This window comes from Dermacentor silvarum, chromosome 9 (assembly GCF_013339745.2).
Source record: "Dermacentor silvarum isolate Dsil-2018 chromosome 9, BIME_Dsil_1.4, whole genome shotgun sequence".
NCBI lineage: Eukaryota > Metazoa > Arthropoda > Arachnida > Ixodida > Ixodidae > Dermacentor > Dermacentor silvarum.
The window spans coordinates 124,225,106-124,252,487 of record NC_051162.1 but is presented as its reverse complement, the minus strand read 5'-3'; the positions used below and the strand labels follow the sequence as shown (position 1 = coordinate 124,252,487).

The 27,382-nt window shown below is 41.1% G+C and overlaps 1 protein-coding gene across 5 annotated transcripts; it reads right to left on the bottom strand.

The window, feature by feature from the left end:
* On the bottom strand, window positions 1-27,160 carry LOC119464232 (uncharacterized). Of its 5 annotated transcripts, none has more exons than XM_049655533.1 (11): window positions 27,080-27,159; window positions 21,956-22,000; window positions 20,534-20,747; window positions 17,134-17,226; window positions 13,613-13,681; window positions 11,278-11,388; window positions 10,588-10,740; window positions 8,035-8,079; window positions 3,978-4,113; window positions 1,654-1,732; window positions 1-252 (listed from the first exon to the last, which is right to left on the bottom strand). In XM_049655533.1, the coding sequence occupies exons 1-9, from the start codon at window positions 27,097-27,099 to the stop codon at window positions 3,979-3,981; spliced, it is 885 nt and encodes a 294-aa protein (XP_049511490.1). In that variant the 5' UTR covers window positions 27,100-27,159; the 3' UTR covers window positions 1-252; window positions 1,654-1,732; window position 3,978. The 5 variants fall into 5 exon arrangements, with proteins under 5 accessions (XP_049511490.1, XP_049511491.1, XP_049511492.1 ...); XM_037725119.2 differs by having other exon boundaries at window positions 3-252; window positions 11,260-11,388; window positions 27,080-27,158; XM_049655534.1 differs by lacking the exon at window positions 11,278-11,388.
* Window positions 27,161-27,382: the final 222 nt, after the last annotated feature.

Here is a 27,382-nt window from a genome sequence, read left to right as displayed (position 1 = left end):
TTAAAAAAAAGGACCCACCGTTTTCACATTTCTGTTTATTTTATTTTTTTTTTTTGCTTTTTCTAGTCTTTTTCGCTGTCACAATTCCTTGACACAAAAGTATTCAATGTGTATACTGTTCAAAATTTTAGCATTACTCTCACAACATCGAATGTGTATATCCACTGAACAAAATCCTTATCGGTTTTCGGAAAGTCGTTTTATGATCTTCCGCAGAGGTTTTTCTAGCTTTTCAAGTCTTCCTTCTAGCACCTGAAAAAAAAGAGCAATTAGCTCATTAGATTTTCCTTCGAGTTACTTGTATTCGATATGCACGAATTACTTTAATCAATAGATCAGCTAGGACCGTTCTGGATTACTGCACTCCTAATTACCTTAACAGGTATCAAACCACTTAATACTGGATTATACGGTTAGTACGAGCTCGTACAGGATGAGAATAGAACAAATTCACGTTGTCCTTATCTGACCTGATGATTTGCCACACCTAACATGACAAAATAATTCAACACGTTTTTTTTACGCTTTTACACAGAGTTCCTTGAGGTAATAAACTGGGCCTACACACGCAGAAATCAACACCTAAATGTAGCTCATAATGTAGCAGTCGTCTGAAATGACAAAATTAAACAACAGTATACATACTGGTAACAACAAATATCAATGCACATGAATAGTAGAACCAGTGTTGCCATTGCCTTTTCGGTGCACACCATTTAACTCAAACATAATAGTCCCTACATTTTGCTTTGAAATCGCTAAAATTGCCGTGAAAACTCTCGATTAAATTTTAAATCGCGTAGCCATTTTGGAGAACTATAACATAAGCTAACATGGTGTAAATCATCTTCAGAAGCGCTCCACATTTGCGCAGTGACCGTGCAAGTGAGGAAGAATCAATACATTTACTGGCAGGTGTATAGGACTTTTGATTTACTACTGTATCTAAATAACAACGGGTGAAAAGCGGGTAACGAGCGAGGTGAAATTTTGTGTTTTTCACTGGGCTGTATTGTATACAAATCCGGGACGATATAAACAGAGAGCACTGGCTAACTGATATTCTTAGCACGAAAATTAGGGCACATTGACCACATTATTCCTGCCGATTTTGCAGTTATCGGCGCTCGTGAAAGGAGAACAAATTATTTGACACGCGGCTGGTCGTACGTGGTTACCACGGGGATGACACCTGCGTGGTATTTATGTAGGTTTACTGCCGGTCCGGTTTACATTTGCAAGGATATGTGTCAGCGTTCCTTCACTTAATTCTGTCCTTGAAACCATACAGCTACCTGCACTGTAAAATTAAGTTTAGTTATGCAATTATTCGCGAAATGCAGGATGATAAGCTTCGTAAATTTAGCATCATCTCTCAGCGAAGTATTTAGACTGATATCAAGGTAGAGAAAAATATTCGTAGATAAATTTTTCTACATCACGTCTTCATATCTCCATCTATCTCTTTGAACATTTTGGTGTTAAGTCCCACGAAGTCCATAAATATGAACGTTAATTTTGTATCCTTCTTGAGAACATCGCAGAAAATGATTCACTCAGCAGCAAGTTAAGCAACATGTCAATGATCAATATTTTAGCAGGTGCGTTGAGATATTAAACCCAGTTTGGCTAATAAGATGCGTCAAAACTCACTTTTATTTTATCCTTGAGTTCTTGGATTTCATCGTATAGTTCCTTGTTTTTGCTCTTGTCATCATCTTCTTCCTGTACTCTATACCCCGAGAAAAAAGAGAACTGCTGTCTGGTTTGCTTTTTTTGGTGTGGTCTATATTTGCCATAGTAATCTTCCAAACAAAGACTTAAAATGCTGCCACACAATCATCTAATCATCTCAAACGTCTCAATCATATCAATCAATGAAACGTCTGTCACATAAATGTCTTATTAAATGCCGAAATATATCCGTAACATATGTACATCTGCAAAATTTCAAAAACGCAGAGTGTGTGCTGGTGGTAGCCACAAAGAAATGCTACGATTCTTTGAATCTTCGCAGAGACAATGAAGGACCACTGCATTGGTGAGCAGACTTCATGACGTAGCCTCGCGCAACCGTAAGTAACAATTAATCCATAGTCAACCCAGAGCATGCATAAGGAGTTTGTACTACACGTGCATTTTAGTCAATGCGCACAATTCTCGCGGCATGGCTGTAGTAACCGATAAATGGACCGCCAACCAGTTTTTATGGTACGCACTTTTGAACGGCATTGAAAGCTTACAGTCCAGAGTGTCCAATCCCGCAGTGGTAACGGGGAAAATGATGGTGTAAGAATTTTTGTTAGAATTTCTCGATCTGTACTAGGCATCGTGCTTAAGCATATATTGGAAACAGTGATAGGTGAGCGCGACAGCGATTCACGCCACCCTAATACTACTAAAAAAATCACAGAGAACTGACTACAAGTGCGGCTGTAGACATGAAATCTTCAGTTGGTTTATCAGACCGATGACAACACGGTTCATGCTTCCTGAACTGCTGAATTATTTTTGCAGTAATAGCTACCAGCTTTTGTCGATTCCTCTCTGACTGCGTTAGTAATACACATATCAAGGCAAGTTCACGTTAGCCAAGTCAAGTTTTGGAAAGCAAAACGACTTTTACGCGTGACGCGCAGTTGGGCATGCTGCCGTAGCCACGCGCGTTCGTTTGATTTCGGAAGCCTGTCATCTGTTATGATGCTTCAACGACGCCCTCATATAAACAAATCCCCTTGTCACAATGATGCCTTCGTCGACATTCCCTATTCTACTACTGCCAATCACTTCGACGACACCGGGTAGTTCAGGGCGTAAGAGTACGCAAAGCAGTCTCTAGCACACGGTAGCAGGGAGCAACCGACGGCATCTTCCTATTGTATTTTCTGTTCGCCTGGGCGAGGAGCAAGTGGTCGAACATAAACGCCTGTGTGTAGGCTATAGTTGGTCTTACAACATGAACGCCCAAGTTGCGCTGCATACTTCATACGAAACACAAATGAAGTAAAACACGGAGATGCAAATCATCGTGTGTGGTTCCTTGTTTTCTTTCCCAATGTGTGTTTTACATCAAGTATGCTGCGCAACTTTGCCAGTAGGGCAAGTATGCCAGTTGTGCTCTTCTGGCAACGTTAAAATATGTTAACGGGATAATGAGTTCATGGTATTTCGTATTTCGCAAGGAGACCATAAAACTCGGGTTACGCCCTCACAAACTCGCACGTGTAAAAATGCATTTATGTGCGCTATCATGCAATCAGGGAAACCCTAATTCTGACGTTTTACTCGTTGCCGCGAAGGCAGTAGGTTTATAAGCGTGATTTTTTGTTACAGCGTAATACGTAATACCCATTGAGGATGCATGCACTGTTATTGATGCACTTATAACAATACAAACCGACATGCGTACTTCATTGCATGGTGACGTTGTGAGACTGTAAATTGTTGATACCAAAGTTTGAGTGCAGAGTATCGCTACATTCGCGAATTAATTGCTACCTAATTAATGAAAAGCACGTTTGGTTCTGTAACTATATAATATGGTCTTTTCTTTCTGCCATTTTAAGCGTCGTATTTATTTAATAAGCGTCGTAAAATAAACGTTGTTGCTTTAAGAAACATCTCATTTACCCTCGTGTCCAGACTGATCTCTTCGCTAGACGTGTAGATAGTAACACATCCGCAGATGGGCGCTATTTCAAAGAATCTTGCATTGATACTTTTGAAGTCCTTGAAATAATTGCAACCACTCAAATTATGACAACTTGTCAGCAGTGCCACTATACGCAACAAAAAAATGACATTAAGCCAGGGACTACGGCTAATAGACGTTTTTACGAGTCGTTCTGTATCTCGCCATTTTATGCATCTCCCCTCCCCTCCTACCCCCATCCCTTTTCATTATAAACAATTCACCAAGCGGACATAAGAATAGCGCGAAATAAAGCATTGTTCCACATCTAAGTGCAAGGATTCACCTTAACTTTGCTGCGCTTTCGTTGCGATGTTCCGCTTACATAGCTCTGAGCAGTGTGGCTCGAAATCTTTCTCCGGCAATGCTCCCTCGTGATCTTCGCATTCCGTGATACGGTCTTGGCAGGTGTCCTCGTGCTCCTGTTAAAACGAGACAAAGCAAAAGCACCCTCTAATGCCACCACATAACGCTGGTTCCAACTTTTGTAAGAAAGTTTTGCCATAGCTCTGTTGCTTAAAGTGCTGTCCCTGAAGTTTGCTACTCATAACCTGCAGCAAAAATTATTTGCCGTGTTACTGCGTTACTGCCACACCTAGTTAAGTGCTCGAAACTGGGTTCGCCTTGTCCGGCCGTCACTCCTGGCCGCCTGTCAATTCTGTCACGCTGACGAAGTACACAACGATTACTTTATGTCGTAAGGAAGGTGCTTCGACGCTGTCCTACTGAACGACGGAAACAAAAAAAATATAACCGATATACACAAAACAAACAAAAATAGACACGATGCACCAAGATTATTTAAATTAAATATATATATAGAGTGAAATGTTCGGCCACTGTGAACAAAAATAAAACATTAGAATATACTTTTGGCCAAACAACTGCTAATAAAAAACTTTATAACACCCTTCCTTTTAACTAAATAAATGTAGCCGTCTTTCACCGCAGCAGTGTGACAGTGATGTCCGTGTACATGGCGCTAATTCCACGGCATGTTTACTTTATCGTACTCAAAGGAAGTTCCGCACATCCCAAAGAAGGAGAGGTCAGAACACAATTCTTTCCGCACTACCACGCCATTATAATTGTCTTTCACATACTCTATTAAACACCTTCTTTAGGTTCTTACTTTAATATAAGGGTTTATAACAAGCCGCCCTATAATCACTGAGTTTTTGTCTAGTTCGGCGTATTGGGTGAACACAATCACTTTGGGAAGAAGCAGGCGCCCAAAACAGAGGCAATGACATCAAACAGACCCGCCAGAAGCGATTTCATGTAAACGTCGGGCTGCGTCAGCCAAGTTTCTGACAGCAGGTGCCATAAATATGAATCATAATCATAAGATAAAGTGCTGGTTTTCACTGAGGTGAATGCTGCTGTCGCGGTAAGTGAGTTCTGAGCCGAAGGAACTGCTCAAATCTGCTGTCTTTTCAAGGCGAAGAACTCTTTACCCTTTCCTTCGGCTTTCCTGCTGCTGCTGATGCTGCTGGCTGGCTGGCTGGCTGGCTGGCTGGCTGTTGTCTCGCCAATTAAGTTATACAAAGGACGGTACTCCGATCTTTATACCCCTACTTGGGATCAATCCGGTGTTGTCATGTCGTCGTGGTCATTCGATCTTCTTCACCTTTGTCGTAGTGATTCCACAGTTCTCACAGTGCATGGGTTACCTCGTTCTCACCACCAGCGCCCTGCAGCTACGTCTGGATCTTGAACATGGCAGGCTTTCAGATTTGCACACCTCTCTCGGAAGTCCGACCTCTGAGCTTTCTCTTACAATAAAGTTTACTTCCATGTCTCCTGGAAGCGCTTTTCAGCGGCCTTCATAGGTGGTAGGAGCTGCTGCTCAAATTTTATTCGCTTAGCGCAATCTCCTGCTTCTGTGGAATTGATAGAAGTTATTGGCCGTTAAACGCTTATGTTCCCATCTGTTTGATATATACCTGACTCTGGTACACCTATTCTTGCGATTGCAACAGACGAGCAGTATTTTCAGGTCTGAACATTATGCAGCTTTAGATGAAATCGCCTTACAGATTTGGCCACTTTTTCAAAGATCGTCATAACTTAATCGCTGGCGTCCGTTACAATCTGTTTAATTATAAATGGCCAACGATTGAAGATTGCCAGGAAGATATCCACCAAATTTTGGCCGACAAACTACTATAGCTAGATAGTGATGGCCGCTTCAGACGTAGATTCCGGGACATGAACTATTGAGAATATTTCAGCTTTTCACTCGCCATTTCGGAAGTGCCCGGCAGACCGCGAGAATTGCTGCATTGAGCAACGATAATGTTGTGGTGGTTGTGGTGGGGGTGTCAGTGGTTGGCTGCAGCAAACGGGCAGTTTAGCCTGGAAATCGAGGCCAGCACTTTATCCACCTGAGCGTCTCTTTCAACTTTACGGCGGTATGTCGTAACTTGTTAACCAAGCCCGTCTCTCTCAGGAATGCAAGAATACTTGAAGCTTCATCGCGAGCTTCTTTCAGTCTCTGCCTTTGCAACCAGCGGCCACCGACAACGACTGCACGTGATGTCACTGCTAACCTGTTATATCTAACCTACCGAAGATGACACGGCCGCCTATGACGAAGAAAAGTCCTCCTATCGAAACGATGGCCAGCCCTTATGAGGCGCCTTATCCCTATTTATAACTTTTACACTACAGTGTGCTACTACATCTGTGAGCCCCCGTCTTGATTTTCCGCTCAAGTTCTGTTATTCTAATAGTTAATATTACACAAAACATAGACATGGGGTTATACCACGCACATTGTGCCAAAATTTAAAAATAGGCGACCACAACGTAGCTGGACAGAACCAAGGTAATGTTGTTGCTGAGCAAGTCAGACTATTTTTTTCGCAAAGTATCACAGGCTATTATTCATTAAATAATCTCTGAAAAATTAGCTTCAGAGCAAGATTTCAATCAAAAAACTGCACGCCATCTTGAAAAATTCCCTATCCCTCTTTCCGTCGTTCTGTACGTGCTGCATGAAAGCTTTTTCCAAGCCTTAAAAAAGCCCGAAAAAGCACGCAAAAAGGGCCGTGCGGCTCGTTGTGGGATATTTTTTTGTATTCCTAGATTTCTTTAGGACTTGGAAAAAAACGTTTATGTAGCACGTATGAGCAACCGAAAATTGGACGGGGAATTTTTCATGATGGCCGACAATTTTGCGATTGGCAAATCTTGCTCTAATTATAATATATGATATTAAATAAATAATAATTTGTGATTAGGCGAAATACAAAAAAATGTTACTTGCTCCAAGCGACAGCAAACAACATTACGTGGGTTCTATCCAGCTACGTTTCACTGGCATATTACTAAATTTTGGCACAAGGTGCGTTGGACGCCCTGTGTGCACACCTCAGTGACAAACGCGTAGCACTTGGGACACTATTCGCTGTGTTTTGCTGTAAGAACTAATTAAATTAGGCATCTGGCTTAACCGTCTGTTAAGTTCCAGTCCATAAAATTAAAATGCTTCGTTGTCTATGAAATAAACACGCACGTACAGATTAACACATTTTTTTCTATATTATGACTGGCGAAAGTTTATGTCACGGCATTTGTGTTTTAAACGCTCTATACAAAGATTGCTACTTGATAACGAATTAAAGATAAAAGGTACAGATAGCCTGGAGCAAGCATTTCTGCGTTAATCCTGTTTATTCTCATAAGTCTCGTATGAGACATTTTTCCTGCTCGTCAAACATTGTCGAAAGTATTTTGCTGTTTTTCTCGCAAAACAGAAACAACGCAATTTTCACAGTAGCGTATGCTTTTTTTTACCATGCATTTACCTATTACTATACAAAGAAGGCATTCAAGAGTTTCGCCATTGGGTGTATGCATTTATCGGAAATCGCGAGTCCGTTTCAACAAGGCTGCGATGAGCAGAGGGTGTCATCTGGTAAAGTTGATGAGAATTTTTGCAATGCTGACAAAACGAAACGGGCTGTTTATTAATAGAGATATCACCGGGCTCAAGCAGTCATACAATGCATTAACTATAGGACAAAGTGAATAACTTTGGAGGCATTTTGAGCACTCAAGTTTCTTGTGACCCGTCTGTTTACGGCAGGTATTCACGCTCCCAGGCTTTATTAAACCACGCAAAGAGTTCAGTTGACTTCATTGCTTCCAGGTTTTCAGATGCTTTAGCTTGAATTATTATTATCGGAGAATCGCGAAAACACTTCTTTTGAACAGAGAATTTCTGAAAATCGCGTTTTGTTAAATTGACCTTTTGACTTTATGTGATAAAAAAATGTGCTATCAAAATGCCTATAAGCCCACTGAAGAAAAAAATTTTAAAAATTCAGGTCTCTTACCTTGCGTGCTTCTTTAGATTCACGATCGCATTGATCAACATGCGCCTGGAAATGCAGGAATTGACGCAAGTGTCAATTTTTTTAAAAAAAAGGCAAGTAAATTGCACAATATTGTCAGACCAGGGTAGCGAGGGCCGAATATTTCAAACATAAGCACATGCTAGTAAACAGGTTACAGTTTGGAGAATAAACTATAGTTAGCCGAGCTCGGAACGGGAATAACACTGAAGCTTTTAAATAATTTGGAAATTTTTCTATAAATCACAACGAACTGTTGTGACTGCTATACTGTCTCATCTGGTGTTGAAATAAACTGATTTGATTTGATTTGATTTGATATGTCAATGCAGGAGTGCAATTATCATAATACTTGTTTGCAAAATTTCATATCATTTTGTATTGCATTGTTGTTTTACCGGCATCGTTTTGCATTATTTTTGTATTATCAAAGTTATGTTGTACAATTCAATATTGATGTATTATTATTTATTTTCTTTTTTGTTGTTGGCAGTTTTTACTGTGCTACTACTACCTGACAAGAGGTCCCCTTACTGCCTTGTGCTCTGGGGCCCCCTTCTGTAGCTTCATTTATCTATTGCACCTAATAACTCAATAAAACGTAACTCTGAGAACATGAATCCAATTCTGTACAACAGCAAAAAGAATATAGATTTTTCACAAAGCACTATTTGCTTAAACAAACATAAATTATCATTTGTTTGTAGACTGCTTGATAGATTGGATTTTGCAGTCAGACGCATCATAAGAGCCCCGTGAGGCAGTACGTTGGAAGGATTAGAATTAGTCTTGATTATATGTGTTTAACGCGGCACAACTAAAACTTGGTGCACAAGCGTTTTTGTAATCCGCTCTCATTAGAATGCGGTCGTCGTGGCCGGGAATCGAGCCCCCGACATACTTGGACATCCCCAGCAGCGGGACTAAACAATGCGAGAATCACCTAACTGAGAATTTATGATTGATTAACCAAGCTGTAGAATTATTTATATGAATTGTTCGACATATCTAATGCGCGCTTGTTTGTAATGTTTCCATCGCGCCCTGCGGTAGTGAGATCCAGAAAACTATTTCAGGTAACTGCCTCAAAAATGCTGGGAATAACAAAGTAGTGTCCTTGTTAAAAGTTCTCCTGATAAATTTACTGGACAATTTGATGACATTTATTATTTTCTCTCCAAGCCTAGCTATATGAATGAGTCGAACACTCTGAACTTCTATAATATAGCCCAAAGTTAACTTGCTTTTCAACGGGGCACTGACTTCGAATCTGTAACTTTAACAGTTATTCTTGAACATTTCTGAAATATATTCAAGCTGTTGACCTCATGGGTGATTGCGTACAAAACTTTGCGTACACTTTATGAGTTTTGCGCCAGCTGAAAAAAAAACCTCCCTCCTGTTCCTTGTTGTATTTCCTATTTTATTTGTCATTGACTCCTCGAACATGACAGGCCGCACGCTATCTTCGTCGCAAACACTGGTGGCCATTTACATTTTTACCTACTCTGCACCAACAATGTTTCTAAGAAAGGTGCATCTCGTGCAAACAATACATTTTGCTGCCTATTTAGTTCTCTCCCGAGGAAACATCTCTAGCGTCCTCCACGAAGCGGCACATAACTGCATATTATGTCATATATAATACAGGAATGCTTCCTTCACAGCAAAACCCGAATGTATTTCTGGAGGCTAATCAAAAGTAAATAAACACTCGGGTATTTTAGTGACGTTTGTGCGATGTGTGTGAGGAGGGGGGTGTTTTGTGTGTGCGTGCGTGCGTGCATGCGTATGTGTGTGTGTGTGCGTGCGTGCGTGCGTGCGTGTGTGTGTGTGTGCGTGTGTGTGCGTGTGTGTGTGTGTGCGTGCGTGCGTGTGTGTGTGTGTGTGTGTGTGTGTGTGTGTGTGTGTGTGTGTGTGTGTGTGTGTGTGTGTGTGTGTGTGTGTGTGTGTGTGTGTGTGTGTGTGTGTGTGTGTGTGTGTGTGTGTGTGTGTGTGCGTGTGTGCGTGCGTGCGTGCGTGTGTGTCAGCTGCAGGACAGCCTATACTTGATTTAGGTCACCGTGTTGAATTGTCAATGGGATCTCCTAGAATCATTGATGGTGTCGATAATTTTTTTTAGCTAGACATAATATGAAGTATGTTATTTTGATAGGGATCGCTCACTAGGCTAGTGTCGGGTAGGGTTACTAAACGAAGGTGCGTTCGCTTATTTAGTAAAGATGCTGCCTGCAGGTAAACTTGACAAACATGAAAGAAATACCCAATATGAACAAACGACGGCGCAAGAAATTGTGTATGGAAGGTGCGCCATCCGTATTTTAGACAATGCACAATGTACAGGTGTCGTTTATACTCTTTTGAATCACGCACTTTTGTGACAAAAACGTGGTTCACAAATTTCCGTTGGATTTGAGCGCGTACAACCCATATGCCCTTCCCAACGAATCAAATTGAGACGGTTGTTCCTGAATTGATAACTGATGATTAATTAAACTGAACCATCAAGAAACAAAATGAAATGTCTGCGCTCACCTTCATATCCTTTTTTCTGATTTCGTCATGGCAGTAGGGGCAAGTAGCAGGCAATTCGGAGCATACTGCCAGGTGATTCGGAATGTCTTTCACCTTCTTTCCACAGTGTCTGCACGTGGTGTTTTCCGACTTTGTGGATGTTGCGCATTTCGGCTGTCAATAGAGCGGACAAAGTCTGTGAGATTAGGTCAAGAAATTTCGTTGAAACGAGGCCAAATGCACATTGTAACGATCATAAGCTTATTTTACGCCCACTGCAAGTTGAAGGCCTCTAACGGCAAACTTCAGTTACCCCTTGTGAGGGGTAATTGCTCCGGATAGGCTACATCCACCAACATCGGCCAGGACCGGCATCACGTCACCGTTTCTTTTTGTCTAACATTAAGCAGGTATTTAAATTTTTTTTGTTTCTAGCTCCATCATTTCTGCTCAATTAGCGAACAGCGCTTTGCAACAAGGCCATTATCAACAGCCTTCAAATATGTCGTTTTCCAACTTTTTGTTTTGCTTACCAATTTTAGAATAAATAGTTATCGTATGCGTTCGCCTCAGCACACGCGCGCACATTTATTAGAGCTGAACGAAAATTCGGGACACCAAATATACAGATTATTGTGTGTCAGCTGTAACTTCATAATGGCCGTGGCTCGAGTGATTCCTGAGTGTCAGTACCTTTTCAATATCCCCGACGTGTTCTGGAGGCGTTGACTGTTGCAGATTCAGTAATTCCGGATCTTTGTCCCTGGAACTGTGCAGCTTGAGATCGGAGAGCACCTTGCTGCTGTAGAGTTCCTCTTTGTTCTTGGTCCATGGTAACGAGAAAAAGAATTTCAGCAAAAAAAATTATTAGTAAACACCTCAGCAATAGATAGCACAATTCTTAGACACAGCGCCGATTTACACTGGAAAAAAAAGCATTACGGCTTATCTCACTGAGGAATCTTTATGTCCCCACTTGAGCTCGTCACTTGAAATTCCTAGTTTCAAGCAAGTTCATAAATTCACAACAATGCAATAGCATTTATTTTATTAAATAGCGATTCATCTCGTTGCTAGAGAGTATACACGGCGATGTATTGATAATTGCTTCTTCCAAAGATTCCTTTCTTTCTAAATATTATAAAAACCCTGGCATCATTCGCGTTTTCTTATCAATATTTATGGATAGCCAGATATGGCCCTGTTGTAAAAATAACGTTCTTATTGTATGGTTCTTAGATACGGCACTCTTTGTCACATATCCTAGTGGAAGCCATCAGTTCGGGCCTATTCCACATGCTGAATCACATATTTTATATTGTTCTATAAAGTGGCCTCTGGACTTTCATCCTATTTTCACCGTTGGGACACCCGTTAGTCACTCTTCTCCACCGAATGAGAGGCAAGTATGAGATTTCGAAAAACTGCAAAAAGCGATTGCCATTAAGTTTATTTTTATCAACACCAGGTCTAGAATATACCAGGTGATTTTTAGCTGCACCTAATTTTATAAGCTTCCTGTGGCAGATGCCACAATTCTAACCATTGAGCTATTTATAACTCGATGATGCGGCCATTACTACTACGAGAAATAAAAAGGCTTGATCGAATATTTAACATAACTACACAACATATCTTCCTTTTTAATTAAATACTTTGCAGCGTATACTTAAATTTACAAATTGTAGCTGGAGATATCGCAAGGCGCATCGCGCCCACTTGGAAAGAATTCTCAGAACTACACCCGTTTCGATATGATTATTTTCAAAGGGTCCGACTAAATACATTGTGTGCTTCAAATCATAAAATAGCGTTTTTATACAAAACTAACCTCCCCTTCGCTCACCACCGAAGGGGGGTAAGCGAAGCTTGTTTGTCCTGGGTGCACCTAAACTAACCATGATGCGGCGGCTGCGACTGACCGAACGACGTCACTGACTGTATGCGCGCAGTCCGCCGTTGTCGCTTGCGTTCGATGTCTCGAGTTTGCTCGGTGGCATGGTCGGCAGCATTCGCCCGCCATTTCCGCTTGCGATTATTCGAAATTAAATTGCTTCAAAATTAAGTCTGTCCGTTACGTAAGACAATGTGAATGGCTCATAAATTTAAGAAATGGCTCATACCCCCGTAAACGCGGCCTCCCCATTACGGCGACAGAAGAGAAGTGAAATTCTATGCTGGAATGATGAGCGGTAACGCAGCCAGCTGTGGACGAAGAAGACGACGACGACGAACGCGGGAGCAGTGGCACGAGCGCGTGCCGAGCACGAGCGCAGGGGCGCCAACGAGCCAGCTGCGGAAGAAGACGACGACACTCGAGCCAATGCTGAAGATGATAGTTCTTTTTTTTGCGTACACGAGAGCCACCGAAATCTGTACCTTATAACAACCTTCGGGTGAAAAAGTAAGTGGAACAACAGTGCTCTTTTACCGCAAGTTTTACAGCGCTAATATCAAAACCGGTGCCATTCTCACAATTCGTACCGAGTCCATAGGCCTTGCAAACTCACAAATTACAATTCGTAGATTAAAATAAATGCCGTTATTTAATTATCCCAAATGTAATTAGTCTAATTATGGTAATCATTCAAATAATCATTTTGGTTTTTCATAGAAGGAATAGCTGCCTCATGGAGCAATTCAGCTCAATGTTTAAAATTGTGCTATCTGCTACAGGCAAGTTTTAAAAGTTTGGTGTAGCTTTAGAACGCACTAGATATAGGCTAGCTTCGCAAACAGCAAAGTTGAGGAAGAAAGTCATTCGGCAAGTGCTAATAAACTCAACTGAATTACTTGGCCTTCATAGATGAAAAAATTATGGCAATAGTATCAGTTCATTACTCCATGTATAAACACGCTTAGCGTAGAGCTGGATAGGCTAGTTCTTACGTAAAAATTCATTGTATGACTTGATTTCAAGTATACTTCAAGATAAGCAAATCTCCTGTGCCCTCATTGTCTCTTAGCTTCACACACTAATAACCAAGCCCCCTCACTTCCTAAATTCTTATCGTGTACTGTTGAGTACGTCTTATATATAGCTCACCTGCACTGCATTGGGCGTCCCACTGGATTCTTCTTCAAATAAGCTCGAGTGTTCCTTTTCAATGTGGTCCTGTATATCAAATGCATTCGACTACAGACACTGGCTTAAAAAGCTTTATCTCGGCTACTTCTGTCTAAACACATGGCAACGGAGAAACCGTCTTTCTCGCCAAGGCCCTGGATAGATACTGGTGAGGTTTGTTGCGTTTAACAAAACTGTAAAGCCAGTGGCACTAGAAGCTATTTTTTGTTCCTTATGCTACGATTTTCTAAATGCCGTTCAATTGGCTGAATTTCAAAAAAGCATAAGCATCAAAGTTAAAACTCTATAACAGCTGTAAGAAACGATGTCGCAATTCTTTACAGTGAACGTAATATACAGCCTAAAGCGGACAAAATTGATGTATTTTACACCGCTCAGCAATATACCACTCAGTTGTGAGTAGGAAGTTGGTAAACTCTTCAAAAACATTGTAAAAAGTTCACGTAAGGTGCAAATCAAATGTCATATTTGTCTCCTTTGCATGCTCAACAGATTGAATTCACAGCATTGCTATACCTGTTTTGTGGAGGGTGATGCGTTTGCAAATGTGTGCTTCAATATTATTGAAACTTTTTCAATTTCTGGGAATTTCTTTTCAACGCTCCGTCTCAATTCAGTTAAAAAGCGATGCAGGATACCTTGGTGTCCAAGCGAAATGGCGACGTAGCAGAAGGCTTGGAAAGTCGGCGGAAAGGTCGTCTGCTTATATGAAAGCATAGAAATGCTTTCTTACGCGCTAATAGCTGATTACGTTGTATTTTTTTTCATGGGTTCAGAAATACATTGCACAATATTGCGCCAATTTTGGCTGGCTTGTACGTACTTTTGCGAAGGAACCGTGCTCATGAAGAAGCTTCAACCCGGGGGATCTTATCTAAATGTGTGGGAAAGGAGAAATTGTCTCTCCCGCCGACAACTGCACCAAATTTGATGAAATTTGTCGTATTTAGAAATACAAAGTTAACATCTAGTAATTTTTGCAAGCGGACTTTCGATTGTCGCCATTATTGTTTTATAAAAATTGTCGGAAATTGGAAAAAAGCTTTAAACAAAGCTGTCGCGTTTGCGAGCCCATAATTCAGCAATGAAAAATTTTATCCCAATTCCGTAAACGGCATCTAGTAGTAAGTTTAAAGCAAACGTTGTGTCGAACTGAAGTAAGATATAAATCATGTTTCCTATATTTGTCCCGTTTAGATGCTCTCCTGGATGCAGTACACGGAACGGCGATGTCTGTTCTTGTGCAGAGTTACAGATTTGTAAACCTCATACTTCTATTTTTTATGTTAGATGTTTTTCAATTTTCTTTTTTATTTCCAGAGCCTAAACCATAATTCCGCTTCCGACAGCCGCAACAATGAAACTTTTTCGCTCGAAGGCAACGAATTTCATTGAAATTGGTCCAGAGATGGTTTCATGAAAGCGTTTCTGTGTTGGGCGAGTATTTGAATAGGCAGCATCGGCGTAAGCCCCAAGCTAAAGCTTCCTCTCAGAAATGGGACAAGGAAGACGACAGACATGGGCGCTCTGTCTTCTCCCTTCTTCCGTTCCTAAGCGCTGTTCCTTCGCAAAGGTAGAAAATAAGATGGAAATGTTTGCTTTTCTAGCTTTTGCTTATCCACACGAGCAAGCATGACGTCACAGAGACGCTTCCCGTATAGTTACGAATGCGCTCTCTTACTTGGGCTCGAAGCTGTCGATATAGTTATCCACGTCGACTGTCTTCAATGCTAGCCAGAATTGAAACACTCCGTTAGCCTGATCTTCGTACCAGACTAAGTGAGAGCAAAATTAGGTTCAAAAACAGGAAATGCAGCTGTGAGCCTTTATATCAGTGTTTCTTGTCTCGCAAATAAGTACATGCTACTGTTGTGCACACAATTCAGCATTTTTATTGATAAGTTGCAGGTCCTACAGAAAAAATAACAATTGGTCACTGTTAGGCATGTTCATCGGCTCGATTTAAATTATTTTGAAAGCTCTGCAAATGTCGTCTGAAAATGAGGAAGGAGCGGTTATATCCTATAGAGACTCTGCAAATACTCCGAATACCACTCAGCAAAATTTGTAAATAATGAGTACTATTCATGTGTAAACAAATTCGGGCACACTGTCGCATCAGGGCCAAGAACTACGCCGAAGTCCGCTTGCTTCTCTACTGCAGCCCATAAAGATAATCAGTAGACACACAGCTTGTGTGAGTGATCATTCAATTATCCTATTTCAATTGCCGTATTATTATCCTACTTTGTATAGACGTTTGCATTTGACCCACCTTACCCAATGCCTCTGTTGAAGCCTGTAAGGTATATGTAAATAAATAAATAAATAAATAAATAAATAAATAAATAAATAAATAAATAAATAAATAAATAAATAAACTGGCATGTTCACTCCTTAGCCTCTCACTGCATGAATTTTTTCATATTCTTGTAAAAAAAGTAAGCAAGCCTTTGTTCAGGCCACATATGCATAAACAAACTTCAGCTTTAGTTGCAATTTTATAAGCAACATTGTCGCGTGTCATACATGATATGCTGTGCTGTTATGAGTATATTTGTGATTTGACAGAAACGCATCTGAATTACCGAAAACATAAAAAGATACCTCAGCCATTGAAAAAAAGTTTAAACTTACGCTCTAAAAGATGGAGCTCATTTCTGCCAGTTATATCTGATACAAGTTTTCAAATTGGATCACGGCATCCTTGATTGACTACTTGGTGGCCCCAATATCTAAGCCGGGACTTTAGGAGCATTTCTTTTTTATTATTTTTTTTTCTTCTCGTAGTCTTTGGGAGCTGGACTGAAAGATGAAAAAATGCCTTCTTCCTCCGTGAGTCCTTTGTTGCAGCTGTTCACATTAGCTTTGGAATACGGAAGGCTGCAACCTATGTTTATCGCAAGACTGCCAGGCATTTTCATTTTCTAACATACTCATTAAACATGAAAGTAGTGGTGCCAAGAAAAAGTATAGCTTGAAAACATCTTTTCCCGGGATATTTGTTTTCTCGAGAGGAAACAACCATCTCCGCTCCTTCACAAAAGAGCATATAATAAGGGGCTGTATCGTAAAGGAGACCGCAATTATAGGTTTCGTACAGCAATTAATTTTAACGCTTTCCTCGTTAAAATATTACTGGTAAGCTGATGAACACCAAACATGCCGCTACATTTGAGTGCATATTTCAAGCGTAAAAAATTACAACAAATTGTGTATATTTACGAAAGCTTTACACGCTGTGTGGCTACCCCCCGCCATGCATTATCCAAAAAAAACTAGCTATAAGATCATTTCCAGAGTCACAGTCGCTATGTATTTTATCGCTAGACATGACACACATTCCAAGTAAATGCCAAATTTCTTTTTTTGGCCTGAAGGAGCTGTTCTATGTGTTTTAAAGACAATTGACAACGTGGTAACAGCCACGCCATCAGCCTGAGCAAATCAAGATCAAACTAAATGAAGTGCTTTCGTACCGCAATGGTATTTGCGTCCCGAAATTCTGAGCAATATAAGCACTGGACGAGGACATCTTTCAACACCGCCTTGTTGCAGCTGCCTGACTTTGCCTGCAGAAAAAAAAATAATTTCGCGTAGATTTCGCTGTCATGGAGCAAGAAATGGCACTGCTTTAAACCAATTTTTAACATCGATGCAATAAACTTTGAAGGCTCAAGTGCATGTTAGTTAAACATTTGACTACAATCAAATCAGTTCTTCTCCTCCTCTTTTTCTGTTCCGTGTAGCAGCCACCACTTTCGCTTATAGGCATACGGAACTTCTTTATTTTTGCATTTTTGCAGTGTCATCTGTGGGTGTATTTATTTTTCTTAACTCTCGCTGGCCGTGTTAGTGTGCTGATGTCAAATTACAACGCATGGGTTGCGGCGTCCCAATATCCCAATTGTAAGATGAAGTCGAATATGCTTTATTTCACACAAACCACCGCGCAGGCAACGGCAGGCTCCCTTGAAGAGGCACCGTTACGACTCCGCCAGTGTTTGCGCATGCGCGAATAATCGGAATATAACCGCTACTCAGCACTTAAAAGAATATGCGTTATCGCACTTCCTTGAAATATTACAAGAAACGTACTGGCGAAAATAATTAAGAAGGGAGATGGAGAAAGAAAGCGAGAGCATCTGAGCGAGAGTCATGGCTACTACAATGAACAGCAAAGGATGGACCGGAAAACACATAGCCACGTCCATACTCTCGTCTCAGACGCGCCGCAAACACCCTCCGACGGCACAGTTACTGTTCCGGCCGATTTCAAGGCATTAAATTTCATGTAATATGCAGACCTGTAATAAGCAGACCGCAAGCGCCACCATCTGGAAAGGCCAGCGGAAATGCTCTGTACTTGACACATCAAAAAATCACGCAGAAACTCCTGGGGGAGTTGTCAAAGTATGCGTAAACATTGTCTCACTTGCTTATCTGCACGCAGCCCGGTGTCATTATCAATGTTTATGAAACTTGATTCAGCCAGTACAAACGACCGCGCTGCGATGACGCCAACTGGCACGGACGGTGGCGCAAGGTGCATCGATTCTTCTTCTTTCTTTCTGAGGTTTTACGTGCCAAAACCAGTTCTGATTATGAGGCACGCCGTAGTGGAGGGCTCCGGATTAATTTTGACCACCTGGGGTTCTTTAACGGGCATATTGATAACGCAAGCAAAGTACTGTAGCTGGTCGCGCCAAGTGCGCTGATGACTTTCCGCTCAATATAAGCCGTTATCGCTCTTTAGAGACCTGTCCGTCCGCGTCGGACCATCACGAACCGCGATCAAGCGTACCCCGGCAGCGGCTGCGTATGACGCGATCGCGCGGCCCATATCTAGAAAACAATCTGCGACAGGGGCAGAGTGCGGCGTGTGCTGATAGCTCCGGGTGCTCTGCTTTTGCCGCTTCGTTCGCGATGAAGCGACAGGCAGCGCGAAGGTAAAGTCGCTCGCGGCGGCGGGCTCTATCTTGGAGGTGGTAATCTGACGTGATGGACTGACGGTTTTTCTCGTTGGGTAAGCACATAAATGCTAACGCATTTAAAATAATTTGGCCGAAGCTACGTGCGCATACTTCTAGAGCGTTTCGTGGCTGCCGTGCCACGTAACTTACTGTCTTGTCTCCCGTTCGACCATATTCTTCGTTTATTCTTTTCTCATGTGTAATCGTCGGCGGCTGTAAGTTGTACTTTTCGTAGAATATGTACCATCTTATTCCTTGCTGCCACTTTAAATTAAGAGAGTCACAATCAATGCCTTTCATATTGTCGATTCCGTCGTATTACAATGATTTGTTGGCTCCCTTTGGCTATCTTTCATTTTTTATTATTTCTATTGGGTGCCAAGCATGACGTTCTGCCTAATACGCCGTAGACCATGCCTTGAGCTACAAAGCTTTGTGAGACTTTCCAAAAATGCTGCGGCTCAGTTGGGCACTGTGCCGGCGGCCTTAACTTTGGTCGGCAGTGCGCATGTTTCCTTTTAGGTGTTTTTTAGTTAGGTTTTAGTTAGGTTTTAGGTGTTTTTTTTTGTGCGAGTGCGTCGTTCTATGTGCGACGTCGTTTTTTCAGGAGTAGCACGCTACTCCATTTGCCAGGGAAACTTCTGTAGTGTGAGAAATGTGCCCGCGCCGTGGTTGCTTAGTGGCTATCTTATTGGGCTACTAAGCACGAGGTCGTGGGATCAAACCCCGGCCACGGCGGCCGCATCTCGATGGCGGCGAAATGTGAAAACACTCGTGTAGTAAGATTTAGGTGGACGTTAAAACTTCAGGGGGTCCAAATTATTCCGGAGTCCCCCATTATGGGGTGTCTCATAATCAGATCGTAGTTTTGGCACGTAAAACCCAGAAACAAAACTTTTTTTGGCTGTGTGAGAAATGTGTTGATTTCTGTCGCTCTTTAAAAAAAAAGGACTTCTTGGTTCACTCTTTTCTCGCTCCGCAGCCTTGCGCACTTGATTAATCTGAAGACATCCGTCCATAAAATTCTAGCTATTGTCACGTAGTAGTGACGCTGACGTAAACAGTCGTAAAACTGTGTATGACGAAACTAATTCTTTATTGGGCGAACCTGTACCCACAAAATCAAGCAACACTCGAAGCACAACGAAAGCGGCGAACACAGTCGGCGGTCGTCGAAATCTGATCCGCGGTGAAACGCGTCGGCTTTTATACCTGAGTCATCGAAGGTTCCAGATTAATCCCTGATGCCTGCGGATCTTCCAGAAAGTTCTAGGCAATTCGCGTCGGTCATACAATCAGATAACATAAGCGTCGGTGAAAACAGGCAACGGAATGAAGCATCAATAACGTTCTAGAAACTTCCCATACAGGCACGTCCTGCTCCGAGCGATAACGTTTAACATTTGTTAGCCGGTGGAAAGCGGCCACCGGTGAAAGATAAACATGTATATGTGTCACTATTATACAAGTTCGCCTCTAAATGCAAATTCATAACATGTCATCTAGGCAACACCTTTCTAGAAATATTTTTCTCGCTGTTTCCTAGAATGCATTTCTGTATTCGCTTCTAATCTTCTTTTGCTTCCATATACAAGAATCGGTATCTCTACTTCTTCGTAGTTGTTCATTTGATGTGTAAAACGTAAAATAAAGTGCAATTTTTCTATTCTCTTAGCATTCTCACTTGCTGAAATTTTATTCCGTCGCATCGGATTGCCTAAGACATCCATATTGTGCTTAGTATGTATAACAGAAAGTGCAAACCTCGTCGAGTCTTTGTTACTGCTTGTACGCTTACCTTCAATATCTCTAATACCGAAAATTCAAACTTAAATGTTCGTGCCCCCACCCCCTTTCTTTAGCAAACCGACTGAAATTCTGAGAGAAAACAGAAGACATACATCACCTTAAATTTCATAGTCCTTATTTGGTCCAAAGCACAATAGTAGCATTGGCATTCCATGAAGCATCGCTCGCACAGACTATGACTGCATACTAGTATGTGCCATTTAAGCGCGTAAAAGCCGCAGTTTACGCATTGGACGAGATTTCTGGCGCTTCCTGCGTCCAACTTGCATGGAACTTCATGGCCATTTTTCAGCTCCACTTTTATGTTAAGACTGCAGTCAGAGAGAAAATAAAATGATAAGTTCACCAGTTTCAAGTTCTGGCGAGCAACAGCTTTATCGCATATGTAATTAGTAAATCTACCATATAGCAGCAGCACGTGTTAAGCTAAGTTGCATACTTGTAATTGCAAGAGAGAGAGAGAATCTCCTTGTGCGGCTCAAGCTCCTTGTGGAGGTTGTGCCAGAAAACGTACGTCAAGCACTTGAAAAACTATGTTTCAATATCCCATTATGATATCTACGATGCGTAGTCATCAGTCTGCTTTCGACACCAGGATCATTCCATGTACTAATTACCTAGCTAAATATGAAAAGCGCATTAGTTCGTGAAGTTCCTTATTTTTTAATTAAGGGCGTCAAATATATTATGTGTTGTCATTGTATACCCTAAAACACGCCTTCAACAAGTTTACACGTGCCATGTCCTGCGTAATAACTTTTTTTCTCTCTTGTAGTGAGTGAAGTAAGGAACGTGACGCGTGATCACGTGGGCACGCTCCACGACACCACTGACTGTACAAGTGATATAAAGAAAGCAACTCCGCTCATAGCCTGTCTCGGCAACCGGCTGGTCACTGCGTAGGCTGCTTCTGTTTTCGAAACAGCGCAAACAGCGGCAGAGCAGAGGAAAAAGATACAGACTCAGCGCTGTTCTCCCGCCATTCGCGCCGTGTAAAAATGCCAAGTCCGAGCGTATGATGTACCAACTCGACCACACTTACACTGCAGTAGCGTACAGTCTGTGACGGTCACGAAGCAGCTCGCAATCAGTGCGAGGCAATATCATCAGACAACTCGCCCCTTCCACAGACAGCTTCCGAGTCAGGCAATTAGCTGAGTTTGTAAAAATAATTACGCAAGACATAGCGCGTGGAAACTCACTGAATAGGCTGATTAAAGACTAAAAACCGCATTGCCACCAGACGTCACACCCTTAATTCAAATATGAAAATTTTATTTCATGATATGGAATAATTAGACACTAGTGCAGGAATATTTTCCTGGTTGTAAAAAAGAACTCATGACTTAATACCGTTTGTCGCAAAAGCATATATTGTATCTGACTTTTCTTTTTCTTAACCTCATGATTAACGTTATCTGCGCCGCCCCTGCACAACAGTGCCGTAGACGGTCTGTTCGATATATCATCAAGGCTACTCAATGTCACATTGACTATCTCTGAAATTAGAAGTAATCACCCGTTCAAGGAGTCCAGTGGACTTCTTGATTCTAGTGGCCGGCAGCTGAAAAAGAACAAAAAAGACTCTTTAAGCTACAAAAGACCGAAACATATATAAGCTTCTAGTTGAACTGACGTTATATGTGCGCGGCCTCCTAGCCTCCTGTCGTAATAACTCAGCGCTTAAGTGTGGACCCTGCGCGTCAAATTTGTGTTTCCTTAAATTCAAACTTCCTTAGCATAGGTCTCGATAGCAAATTTGCGCCCCAATGCATCGTGAAATTACTTTAATGTCCTAATAATGGAAGATGATGTCAAAATTTTAGGTTTTGGTATTGAAACAGTTGAAACAGCAAATATATGCCTGTCCGGGCTATTTGAATTCACAGCACCTCCGGATATTTGCGTACTTTCATTTCATTGGATTTGCAAAAGAATTTTGACAGCTCCTGGAAGAAAGTACCCTAAAGCTACTGTTTTAAAATGGAAGACACCACCTGTGACGTAGTTTCAATTCCTACTCCTTAATACAAAAACTGCTTAACAAGCTGTCACGTCAGATGAGAAGTTCCGGGGAGACAAGTTTTGTTAATCGTATTGATCGAAGGATCCGCACCTCTAAAAATCCATAAAAGTCATGCGCGTTATCTTTTGGTGACTGAAATGCATGTAAACATGCTGCAGTGAACAAGTCACGAAAGTGTACCTTATATTACATTATACAATGGCGCATCAGATTAACCTCACTTTCCTTAATGAGAAGAAGCAGGATGTTTTGGTAACGATTGTTCCTCGTCACGACAAAGCAGTACTCTAGGTGAATTAACTAAATAATAGGTTTGTGTGCAAAAACTGCAATTAATATACATCTCTGAGCAATAAACGAAATTGACAAATTATGCCTCTAAACACTATAGTCCATTTTCAAACTGAATTTCAGCGTGTAACTTAAAATGACTAAATTCATCTTCTCTGCCCATCTCCCCGGTCACTTATATTTAAAGGGACAAGGATCTGTACTTTTCTTATTTATTGTAATTAGCCTTTCAATGCTTCAGCTTTGAACAACTTAGCCTGTCAGTGTTATCAAAGAACGTAGGCCACTAGTAATCACTTTGCTACCCACAGCAGTCTCAAGTAATAAGATACGTAAGTCATAACTCTTGAGCTATATACCATGTGAACTGTCCAGGATAAGACAGCTAGAAAGCTAGAAAACTGCGAAGAAAAAATGTTACGAAACTCAATTATCTAATGACACAAACAGTTCTAAGAAACAATGGCAGCTCTTGAACGACTTCTTAAATCACTCACCACATAGTTCACCTTTACAGAAAGTAATATATAATGGCATTACACATGACAGCCATGACACTGTTGCTGACGCGTTTAGTAACTACTTTTTCGAAATTTTCAGTCAAGAACATAGCACTTCGCATTGTAACCTAATTCGTTCTGACCACACCTTCTTTCTTTTTCCCGTGACACCTGCTGATGTGTCGACAGCAATTGTAAATCTTAGAGACCAGCCCCGGTATAGATCAAATTTCAGCCCGGCACTTAAAACTTGTAGTTGATGTTATTTGTGAACCACTTTCTGTAATTATAAATCTTGCGTTCAAGAATGGAATATTTCCTAACTCGCTGAAAGTAGCTAAAGTTATTACGGTATATAAAAAGGGTGACCGACTGTCAGTTTCCAACTACCGCCCCATCTGTATTTTTTCATCCCTTAGTAAAGTTATCGAAAAATTATTTATAATTCGCCTAAGCAAATACCTGCAAAATTTTAATCTACTGAAGCCATGCCAATTCGGTTTTCGAGAAGGAAGTTCCACTAACCTTGCCCTGCTTTCCCTGACTGACTATATAAAGCGCTCTATTGATTCAGGATGCGTAGTTGGCTCAGTTTTTTTGGACTTCACAAAAGCATTTGACACCATTAATCATCTCGTCCTGTCTAACAAACTCGAAGCATACGGTATTTCAGGTCCGGCCCTCAAGTTCTTAAAAGTTATCTACTGAACAGAAAGCACACGGTATACATATCTGGCTGTTTCTCCGCTACTAAAGCAATTAACCAAGGGGTGCCTCAAGGCTCATTACTTGGTCCATTACTTTTTTTACTTTACATCAATGATCTTTCCGACTGCATACACATGGCTCACTGCGTTTTATATGCCGACGATACCACTATTTCCTTTGGTGAAACATGTATTAATGCTGTCGCTGCCAAATTAAATGATGTCCTATGGGGCGTGTCCAAGCGGTGCCACGAAAATTATTTACTTATTAATCCAAATAAATCTAAATTTCTTATTTTTAAATCACCTCAACGTAAGTTAACCTCATTGCCAGGCATCAGAATTGACTCGCATTTCATAAGTGTCAGTGATAGCGCATCATTCCTTGGCGTTCAACTTGATACTAACCTTAAGTTCGTTAACCTTATTGCTCACATTAGAAAGATGGCAGCATTCGGCATTCGTGCATTGCTTAAAGCACGCTCATATTTCTCCCATCAGACCCTGTTTTGTCTTTACTTCGCTTTTATTCATTCTCATATCACTTAAGGCATCGCATCATGGGGAAATACTTATCAGTATCATCTTTCATCCCTTCAGCATTTACAAAATCGAGCCCTTCGCATTATTTTTCACTGTCCTCGCGACGTCAGCGCCACTGCTCTTCTTCGTTGCAACAACATCTTATCTATCAATAACTTGTTTCAGTTTAGTGTAATTTTGTTGTTATATAAACAATTAACAAATCAACTTGCCATAAATTTCATTGATTCAGATCTTTTAGTAAATTACAACTGTACTAGGTTTGCTGCTAACAATAATTTTTTGTTACTAAAGGTTTCTACCAATTACGGTAAATCATCTTCGTCCTTCTGTGCGATCACATTGTGGAATCATTTATCTATGTCTGTTAAATCCAAAGTTTCTTTAATTTCATTCAAGAATTCATTAAAAGATTATTTGTTGAATTTTTGATGCTGATGCTTGTTAAGTTGTACTAGATTTGTGTTGTTATATACAATATTTATTTCTCAATTTCCTCTTTTTTTTGCGTTCATGCATTTTGATGTTTTGTATTCCTTTATGCTTACTGTTGTTTTTTTGCGTTCATGCATTTTGATGTTTTCTATTCATTTATGCCTAATGTTTTTTTTTACTTGATATATTTGTTCCCTTGGTTCGCACTGCTGCTAATCCTTGTATTATTTATTTGTAACCTTCATCGAGGGTCCCGTTGCAGTCTTGTACTTTGGGACCCTCGTCTGTATATTTTATATGCTGTCATTAACATACGATGTAATAATAATAATAAACTGATTTGATTTCATTTGAATCGCTCCACTACACCCAACCAGGGTGGACCGGAAAGAAGAAGAGGAAGAGTAATAATAAAATGGTGGAATAGTATCATAATCCAGTGTTTGTCTCCTACATATACATATACACAGTACGGCAAATGAAATGCCAACCTTTGTGACAATGTATTTTCTCCCCGACAGTTAATACAGCTTGATGATAACGGCAAGATACAGGTGCCTTAGTGTAGTGTCTTTGCCAGTGTCTGCGACTCACGCTTGTTCGGAAAGTTGCATCAATATACAAGGTGTTTCGCGTAACTTATGCCAAAATGTAAAAATGTACGAGTACCGCGTAGCTGGACAGAACCGAGGTAATGTTTGCCGTTGCTTGGAGCAAGTCAGACTATTTGTTTGTATTTCGCCTAGGTACTCAATTATTCATTATTAATTGCTGAACTTCATGAAACATTATATTCAGAGCCAAAGTGTCAATAAGAAAATTGTAGGCCATCATGAACGGTTTCCGATCCATCTTTCTGTTGGTCTCTACGTGCTACATAAAAGCGCGGCTAGTCACGCGGTACTTTCGACGGGCTTAAAAAACATCTTGTCAATTGTGACTTGCGTTAGGTATATTTCCGAAGAAGATCGTTTCAGAACAAAAATACATTTCCACAAAAAGTAGAGAGACAGTTGTTTTTTTTTTTTTTTTTTGTACAGCGCGAGTTGAGCAAATTGAAATTTGAGAGGCAGTTAGGTTGCTGATACACACTGTGCATCCCCGTGGACACTGGCTACTATTATTCTCAAAGTTGTACTATAAACGACAATGAAACCATTTCAGCGCTATGCGCATTCATAACTGTCAACTAATTAATCACCTAGTTGACCCCACGGCATCAGGGCATAAATACGTACTACTTCGGCTTAGAGGATTGTTTCTACTCCCACAAAGAAAAATGCATACGGAGCACATTTTTAATGACATTCTATCCAGGAAAAAGAATCAGGACAACGTCGCCTCAGTTATCTTTATCATTGTGTTTAAATAAGCAAAGCAGTTCTTGTGCAAACTAGACATGTGATCCACGCACACGGAGATACTGCTGTGCGCATATATTCGCGCCATTTTGTCACTGGGTTTTCAAGTTTCATTATACACGACTTGGTGTCACTAACTGGCCTGCCTGTACAAGTCATCCTGACACTAGTTTTGCATCTCACGAGGCGATTTCACTTTTGATGCCGTCTAAACAATCGTGCCCATAACAGTTTTGATGCCGTCTAAACTATCGTGCCCACAAAAGTTTTGCCTCAAATGCAACACCACTGATGAAAGTATCAACAGTTAAAACGTTCCGCACACACACTTCCTTTCGGAAAGTCCCTGCAAGCTATCATAGTATGTGTTTTGGAGGAACAAGGTGCAAGGTACACGGCTGGTTGACTGATATCGGTGTCATGTGATGTAGTAGTGTAGCTTCTTGATTTGTTTTTATTGTTATCGGGCAAGTTTTCATGTAGTTTGGCAGGTGCGTTAAGAAAGATATGAAATAGTTGATGTTCTCTCACTCTTGCAGAGACATTACGTATGGAGTCCGAATACTGTACATTTGAGAAGCCTCACTGAAGAACTTAAAATTCTTAAGACATTTTTCATCCGGACGTATTTTTCTTTTATTCTGATGTTGCACTCAATGTGGTGAATGTCATTGTACGAAAATAAGGGGCGTCTAAAGGGTATATAAAAAAAATTACGGAGTGACTAACCACAACCACTACCTTGTTATCAACGTAGAATATACCGACAAAGCAACGAACCTTCCGGCACCTCCAGGCATCTTGCAGCTGTTCCAAGCGAGCAAACGTGACTGCACCGGAGAGCCACTCTGATAAGCCGACGTGGCTTGCGACGTGCCGTGCGCACACGCGCGATATCGTGGCTGAGTTCCTATTTCTGATTTTCCAGCCGCGCTTGAGCGTCTCAGTGGGCACGCAATGAGTCACACGTCCAGCGCCTATTTGTGCCCCTTTAGCACAGAGCAAGATAGACCCTTCAGCAACGGTGTACACATTTGTGCAGGCGACTTATTTTTGTCATTTCTGTGCAGTTGTAGCATGCAA